This window comes from Poeciliopsis prolifica, unplaced genomic scaffold (assembly GCF_027474105.1).
Source record: "Poeciliopsis prolifica strain line A6 unplaced genomic scaffold, Auburn_PproV2 SCAFFOLD083, whole genome shotgun sequence".
In the NCBI taxonomy this organism is placed as follows: domain Eukaryota; kingdom Metazoa; phylum Chordata; class Actinopteri; order Cyprinodontiformes; family Poeciliidae; genus Poeciliopsis; species Poeciliopsis prolifica.
The window spans coordinates 100,508-109,325 of record NW_026562458.1 but is presented as its reverse complement, the minus strand read 5'-3'; the positions used below and the strand labels follow the sequence as shown (position 1 = coordinate 109,325).

General features: G+C 43.1%; 1 protein-coding gene across 1 annotated transcript in view; it reads right to left on the bottom strand.

Moving 5' to 3' along the window:
* Positions 1 to 812: 812 nt before the first annotated feature.
* LOC129353076 (transcription factor 4-like) overlaps positions 813 to 8,818 on the bottom strand; it is a 50,732-nt gene continuing 42,726 nt past the window's right edge. Inside the window, 6 exon segments of the mRNA XM_055022276.1 lie at positions 813 to 1,451; positions 2,609 to 2,759; positions 3,305 to 3,531; positions 5,582 to 5,729; positions 6,963 to 7,041; positions 7,043 to 7,099. Coding sequence (XP_054878251.1) covers positions 1,403 to 1,451; positions 2,609 to 2,759; positions 3,305 to 3,531; positions 5,582 to 5,729; positions 6,963 to 7,041; positions 7,043 to 7,099 — 711 coding nt within the window. The 3' untranslated portion in view covers positions 813 to 1,402.

The window sequence follows — 8,818 nt, the reverse complement described above, 5'->3', positions numbered from 1 at the left end:
ATACTAAATATCCACTTAATTTTATATTTTGGCTCAACTGAAAGTTCTTGAAGCGAATGCTGCTGTTGGCAGGAAAGATCTCCTGTAGCAGTCTGTGTTACAGTGAACCTCAAGACGCCTCTGACTGAAGACAGTCTGATGTCATTTTCAAATATTAAATAATTGATAATTTCATCAGTTACTCAGTATTAAACGTCTTTGCCAAATATTTTTGTACTTTGGTTGAATGAAAACAACAATATTATCGTTTATCACAATAACTTCTGATCGTCCAGGAATATTTATTATCGTGACCGTCGTCATGATTTTTTGTTCATGTTGAATTTAGTTTGAATTTCTTGTTTAACTGCCTCTCTGGAACAGGAAGTAAAGATTTCCACTTCCTGCTCTGACCTCAGGCTGCTGGTGAAAATCCTCCCTGGTTCTGAACTTTGACGCCCTGCGGTGGCGGCCATCTTGAAGCCCCCTTTCACTGGTGTCGGAGCGCGGGCAGGATTGGGATCGGAGCGGGAATCGCTGTGGCGATCGTTCCCTGGGCCTCCTCTGACCCTCGCGTCGTGTTTCCGTGTCGGAGCTCTTGATTCAAGTAGCGAGGCTCGAGGAATGTGATTCGCTTTGCTGTCCAGTCCAAGTTTCCCTTCATCTCTCCATGATTTGTCGAGCTAAGCTAGCGTTAGCGCTGTTTGGTCTGCTCAGTGCCTCCTCGCTCTGTCCGGCCGTTTGTCGCTGATTCCCGAGCGTTTTTTTACTTTTACAGAAACATGATGAGTTTGCAGGTTTGGAGAGAAGCACCTAAGCGCTCCTGCGGGTGCCGGTTTGTCTTCTTCCTAAGCTTTCCTGGGGAAGTTTGAGGGAGTTTTTTGTCAGAATCCTCTCTGTGTGCGTCTATCCGAGAGGAGGTGAGGCACAGCTTCATCCACAGTGCGGCGCTAGAGTGCCGTGTCGAGGCTGCGTTCAACCGCTGCGCAAATGTTGCGTTAAAAAACAAGAATCTCTTTAAACACTTTGTGATATGTTTGCTCCCTCCTGAACCCCAACCTTCCTCGCTGCCCGACTCAAGTTTTTAAACTTTTTCTGTTTTCTTACACACATATATATATATATATTTACTATATATATTTATATAGAGCCTTTTTGTCCTGGGAATGCTGATAAAACACGTAGCACAAGAGTTCCTGGGCGGATCCAAAGAAATTTGTCCGTTGTCGTTTCGAAACGTCCGGAAAGCAACGAATGCGATTCTGAAGTCCGATTTTCTCGACTGAAGAAGAAGAAGAAGAAGAAATGGCAGCGAAGAGGAGACGACAGATCACAGAGGAGACGAAGGCGGATCTGACCCGGAGGAACTACTTGGTCGGGCTGGAGCGAGAGGCGGCGCCTGATTGGTTGGAGGAGAACGCCGTCAGAGGAAGTGGTCACTCATCATCCTGATGAACTCTGGCACCTTGGACCTGCGGAAGAAACGGAAACCGGGTCAGAAGAGGCGACTTTACGAGACGCTACGCCAGGGGTGTCCAAGGTGAGGCGCGGGGGCCACATGCAGCCGCCTGCGGTCACCTGAAAGGTCCAGATTTGGAAAAACTCCCAGAACTTTTCAAAACAAAAAGCGTTTTTCTTTTTTCAGTCGTATTTTTTCCTTTTTTTATATCTCAGTAATCTCGTGTCCCCTCTCGGGTCCCCGACCCGTACGTTGGGAACCGCTGTTCTAGGCTGTCAAAACTTTTTCTCATATTTGTGGTAAATTGTTTTTTTCTGCTTTGTTTCATGAAAATGTTGCAACTTTAATTTCCTGCCGACGAGTTAGAAAAGACAAAAAAAAAAAACCACAGAAGAAGAATCCGGCGTCTTTCTACAGTAAAGAAAAGTCAAAAGTTATTCAGCAGCAACTCCTTCAGTTCATCTAGGAGAGAAAAACAATTCAAAAGTAAAAATCTGTTTTCAAGTGGAAAAGGAAATAGAGTTAGAGGCAGTTCAGCCAATCAGAGACGTTTTTATTGAATGATTATAAATTAAAAGTGAATTGTTGCCGTCGATTGAAAATCAAACCAGGAAGTTTCATTCCTGCTTCCAGCCTGGAAGAACGTGTAGCTATATTTATATTTATCATATTTTAGTTTCACAGCAAACTTAAAACCAAAATTTGATATAAAAACCAGTTTTCAGCAGTTAAAATCCCTTTTCAATCAAATGTTTCTAATGATTCTGTTTTTTTTTAATCTTCACTTTTTATTTCTAATGCTTTTTAAAGTTTCTGCAAATATTTGACTCAACAGTTTTTGACAATTTTCAGTAAAAATTTAATTTTTTTATCAGTTTTTTTCTTGAATCCTGAAAGTATGAATAATTTTCTGCTGTTCACTTCAACTTGTTCAGCATTCAGTGTTTATTTGTGATTTTGTATGAAATGTTCATTTTCCTGGTTCATCGTTTTATTTCCTGTTTAATCCTGAAAACGTGAAGCTGAATAATCGAAGCCAAACGATGAGAAATGAGTTTTTTGGCCTGAAATTTAGGAAGCTGATGATCTGAGTTAAAGATACGACAGCAGGTTAGTGCAGAAGTGAAATCTTCTGACCATTCAGGGGGAGGAGAGTTTGCTGCGGTTTACATTTGTCCCATGGGGTTTGGTCCATCGCCCATGGCGGCGGCGGCGGCGTGGTGGGCGGCGGCCAGCGAGAGGGGCGTCCCATCGGACGTGACGGTGACCTTCTCCTCTTCGCGGCGCTTCAGACAAGCCGCCTTGGGGTTCAGGTTCCTCTCTGGACACAAGAACAACGAAAATCATTCGTCTTCTGATGATTTCCAAAACTTTCTTCTATACGGAAGAGGATTAGTGCCACCAAACAAAAAAAATATGACTTCTCAAAATTTTTACCGGACCCTCAAAATTCTGACTTTCCTCAAAATTCTTTTAAATTCAATCTCAAAATTCTGACTTTTTTTTATCTAAGAAAAAAATCTGAATTTAATTTTTTTATCGAGTTTCAGAATTCCACATTTTTTTCTCAGAATCTTTACTCCAAACTCAAAATTCTGACTTAAACTCTTTTACTTTCTTCTAAATTTTGACTTTAATTTCAGAATTCAGATTTTTCTCTCTGAATTATCAGTTTAAAAACATAATTCTGACTTATCAGAAAATGAGTCAAAATTCTAAAACAGACCAAACAAAAAACTATTTTTTTATCATGTTGATCACAAATGATCTATCTTGTGTAAATAGCAAACTGAAGCAACAGGTGTTGCTGCTGCTGCCCCCTGCTGGCCCAGCCTGTCAGTGCAGGCTCCAGGTCGTGGTGCTGACCTCTGACTTGCTGCTCCAGACTCAGGATGACGGCGACGGCCTGGTGCAGGATCAGCAGCTTGGTCTGCGGCTTGTCGCTCTTCAGGTGGAGCTGCACCATCCTGCCCAGCTCCTTGAACGCCTCGTTGATGTCGCGGACGCGCAGCCGCTCCCGGGCGTTGTTGGCCATCCTGCGCTCTCGCTCCCGCTCCATCTTCTGCTCCGGACTCAGATCCTCGTCGTTGTTGCTGGAGTGACGAAGGAGGAGCAGCGAGGGAGGAAGAGGAGAACCGGGAGGGAGGCAGCAGATTTCAGGATAGAAGGTCAGTTTACATTGACACGGTTTGTGCAGGTTCCACCAACGCAAACATAAGACTTTTAAGACCTTTATGAATAAAATTTAAGACCAATGTCACAACAGAGAAGTTCAAAAGAAATGCAGGGGAACAAAACCAAATCTTTTGGGTTGTTTTGGGCTCTCGGCATCAACTTTGTTCTTCTCACGTGGCGTAGAGCTAGCTAGCAAGCTAGCTAGTAAGCTAGCTAGTTAATTAGCTAGTAAATTAGCTAGTTACTTAGCTAGAAATCTAGCTAGTTAATTAGCTAGTAAGCTAGCTAGTTAATTAGCTAGTAAGCTAGCTAGTTTCTTAGCTAGAAAGCTAGCTAGTTAATTAGCTAGTAAACTAGCTAGTTAATTAGCTAGAAAGCTAGCTAGTTAATTAGCTAAAAAGCTAGCTAGTTAATTAGCTATCAAGGATTAGCTTGTTACGGTTAGCTTTAGCCACCTTGAGTCATCAAACCCAGTGGCTCCAAAAACCTACATAGAAGATATGAATTTCTTGCTATGACAAAATTTAGCAGGAGATTCATGTATTTTAGGCCAAATTTTAAAAAAATGAATTTAGGAAAGTCTTGCATAAAAAGTAAAAAGTTCATAAATTATATATAAATCATCAGCTATAGCAGGACTTCGAAACAATCCAGCTAATGACGAAAACAAACTAACAGTGTCTCCGAGTCTTTTGGCCTTTTATGGTGATATTCTCTCATAATAGAGGAAAGAATATTGAGAAATTTCTTCAAATATTTCTAAAGTAGGTTTAGAAAAATCATTGATTGCCAAAAACATTCTGAAAATCTGTGAAATCCTGTAGATAGACATATTTATATAGAGAGGTCAATGGGGAACAATATGAATATGAATATTGGCCCAAAGTTTAAATAAATCAATTCTTTGATTTTGAACAAACTAAATCAAAGCAGAAAACATTTTCAACATTAAAACATCATCATCATCATCATCATCATCATCATCATCATCATCATCATCATCATCATCATCATCATCACATTAAACATGGCCGCCACCATCGGTATAAACTCAGGGTTCAGGATCCAAATGTTTCAGATCTGGTCGTCCTCCAGGTCAACAAAGGAACCAGATAAACGTTTCGTTTATCTCTGGAGGAGCGAAGCCGACCGGCCGCAGCCGGGCCGGGTCGCCGTGCGGTCGGCTTCCCGCCCAGGGCGCAGCGGGCGGCGTTGGTTGGGAATATGAACGGAGGGCTCTACTCTGTTGTGTGAGAAGCAGCTGAATCCAGGCTCAAGACCGTGGAGAGACACCAAGTTACCCAGCAGCTGCTCTTCCACTCAGATCCGCCTCCCGTCCTTAAAGCCGCAGCAACTTTCAGGAAAAATATCCAGTTTAATATGAGACAGATAATCTGTGAAAAAATCCACCTTCTCTCTAAGCTCGAACTGTCATCGGAAGATACAGCCAATCAGAGCCAGGAGGCGGGGCTTAGCGCTGTCAATCATCGTCGTTATTGCGCTCCTTAATATCCGAATGCCGGAGAAACAACTTACTGTTACTGAGAAACTGTTTTAACCGCTGCTGTCATGGGTGGCTATGCTAACTAGCTTTAGCATTCACAACATGTGAGGAGATCGGTCGTTTCTCAGATTATCTGTCTCAAACGTAGCAACAGTCAACAAATATGTAAAACATATTTTTAATGAAAGTCACTACCTGAACTTCTACAAGCTGCCAGTAGAGGGAGCACTAAGAGGCGGACGCCTGGTGGAGGCAGGAAGTCTCTGAGGTTTTCAGCTGATTCTCATCACACTTGATCACTTCATCAAAGTTCAGAGGCTGGTTCCCAGCGTACCCCCACCCGGCGGAGCGCCCTGGGCGCGCCGCCGGGGTGGGGGTACGCTGGAAGACGTGCGTCCCAGGCCAGCTGAGGGGTTTGATGGAAGCGAACGTCTGGGCGTGTGGGGGGTTACCTAGATCTTGACCTCTCTATGGCCTTGAGCTCCTTGTCCAGGTCGTCCTTCTTGTCCAGCGGCTTGGTGTCCTGCAGCAGGTTCTCGTCTCCCTCGTCCTCAGACTTGATCTCTGAGCTCACTGAGGACGTGCTCTGACCCTGGAGGCCGCCGGACAGGGCTGCAGGGGGAAAACAGGGGTCAAAAGTCAAATGGAACAAACTGGGGAGAAACTAACCTCATCCTCAGTACTTCAAACGAAAGATTAACTGATGACACCATGCAACTGCTGCTGATTATCCAGCAGAATCCAACCAACCAACCAACCAACCAACCAACCAACCAACCAACCAACCAACCAACCAACCAACCAACCAACCAACCAACCAACCAACCAACCAACCAACCAACCAACCAACCAACCAACCACCCACCCACCCATCCAACCAACCAACCAACCAACCAACCAACCAACCAACCAACCAACCAACCAACCAACCAACCAACCACCCACCCACCCAACACCACCCACCCACCCAACCAACCAACCACCAACCATCCAACCACCCAACCAACCAACCAACCATCCAACCATCCAACCAACCAACCAACCACCCAACCAAACAACCTCCCTCCTTCCATCACTAAGATTTTGTAACTTATTTTGTGACCCCGCTTGGTGTCTCATGACCCCTCTGGGGACCTTGACCCCTACTTTTGGACCCCCTGATTTAAACCATTAAAATAGCAGATTACTGTAATAATAATAATAGTATTGATGTTTGGACATTTCTCTCTGCGTTCAGTGATGACAGCTGCATCATTTCCAGCCAGTAATCTTCTAATAACGGGTCGGTACCTTGTGATCCGTCTCTCTACATGAACAGGTGATGAAGGTGAGTTTCCCTGTGAGGTTTGCCGCCTCGGCTGTTTATGAAGGGCTGCAGAATAAACGCGCGGCTCCTGGTTGTTCTGCCAGAGCCCAGCGTTTCTTCTCCTCTACCTCATTACCCAGCTGGCTGCGGTCGCCGCTGGATGAACTCTGCTGCCAGCGGACTCATTTTCAGCCTTATAAAAACAGCCCAGCTCAGGGCTAATTTGCTGCACACTGAGCTCAGACTGCCTTCCTCCTCAATATTCACTCTGCAGATTTGCTCGGCTTTTTAACGCTCTGGCAGTGAAATGCTCCTCAAATTTAGTCACAAAACTTTTAGACTCATTTTCAGCTTTGCTTGCAGCTGATTTCTTTATTTTCTGCATTGCTAAACAGGTTAGGAAGAAATGAAGGCAGTTTGGTTCATCAGGAAGAAATGCACTGAAATGTTTGATTTAAAAATGTTTTTGGAAACATTTAATGCTTCAGCATCATTTGCTCAGATGGATCCTGCCGGGTCGGACCGGCGCCGGGCCTTACCGCGGTACGGGTCGGGCTGGCTGAGGTCCGGTGAGGTCGCCGACTGGACCGGCAGCTGAGGAACCGACACCTGACCCCCATGGAGTGGCGCCGCGTAAACTGCCCACGCTGCCGCCATCTTCTCTGTGAGAGCCCACCTGCAGACAGACAGAGGAGAGCTGTCACATCCGGCCTGCAGAGGGCGCTGTGGCGAACCTGAACGCTGCAGGGAGCGGAGAACTTCACAGATCAAACATCACAGATCAAACATCACACAGATCAAACATCACAGATTAAACATCATAGATCAAACATCACAGATCAAACATTACAGATCAAACATCACAGATCAAACATTACAGATTAAAAATTACAGGATGTTTACATTGATGTTTTTCTCCAGTTATGGTGAATTTACTGGATTAAACTGGATTAAAATAAAAAACACCTGGATTATGGAAAGTGTAAATTTAGGAATTAAATATTTTTAATAATCTTAAATTTGACTTTTCATGCTAAATCTGTTGGATTAAACAAAAATTGGACTGAGTTGGTCTAATTTATTTTAATAAATATCATGTAATTGGAAATAAATTGGACTGGATGATGTGGACAAGCAAAATGCAGATTAATTTAGACCTGATTAATCTGGAGAGCAGAGATTATTTGTATTAATCTGGACTGTAAGTTTTGTAATTCATTGGATTAAATTAATCAGTTTAACACAAGAAGAAAATCATCTTTGAATTAAAGAAATAGGAAATACGAGTCTTTGGTGTTTGTTTGCACCTGAATAACTGAAGTTTTATTGTAAATTCATATTAAAATATTAAATGATTTTGATGTTTTTCTCATTATTCTGAAGAAATTTGATGTTATTAAACGTTTTAGATGACAGCAAAGGAAGAACTAGGATTTCTTTGATTATTACAAATGCAATTGTTTTACTATGAATTATCCTCCCTATAAAATTAATATTTCTAAATAAAGCATTTTTCCTAAAATTAATAGCTTAAAAGTGATTTTTATTCTTTTGTTTGCATCTTTTTCTGCTCGTCTGCAGATGTTGCAGTTCCGCCTGCGCCCAGCAGAGGGCACCGTCCATCTTTCTAACAGAACTTCTTCTTCAGGAGTTTCGGAGCCACCGCCGCGCTCCGTCTTCTCTTTATCAGTTTTTATGTCAAGTTCAGATTCAAATTCAAATTTAGACGTCAGAAATTTAAATTTCTTTTTGTTCTGGAAGTCTGGGGTTTTTGTTTTTCCCTGTTTTTCCCCAGGGGTGTGTGAGTAGTTTACTGAATCCTGTCCATCTGTCTCCACACACACACACACACACACACACACACACACACACACACACACACACACACACACACACACACACACACACACACACACACACAGAGCACAACTGACAATTATCTTAATGCCCATATGTTTAATTGTGGGATTTGTAATTCCCAGGGCTGCGCGCGGCTTCCAGCCGGGACTGGCGGCGTTGGCGCCGGATGGGTCCCGACTCGTTCTGCGTTCGGCTGATTGGGGTGCCAACGTCTGCGGGCGCCACGCGCCTCCAAACGCCCGCTCATTCAGCTTTGTTTTTAATTTGGGACGCTTCGGCAGGTCACTGGATCTGGACCGAGACGGAAAGTCCAAATTCGCCTGTTTTTTCTTTATTGTTTTTAAATATTTCAGATCAAACTAATTTTAATATCAGAGAAAGGATCATTCTCTGAGCTGCAAAAAGCTGTTTTGAAATAATGAAACTTGTGTTTCTCCTTCAGATTTAAATAAATCTGGATAAAAATCTGAAATTTCTTTCATTCCACATCAGATCCATTAATAAACAATAATGTTTCTTTCTCTTTTAAAAATCA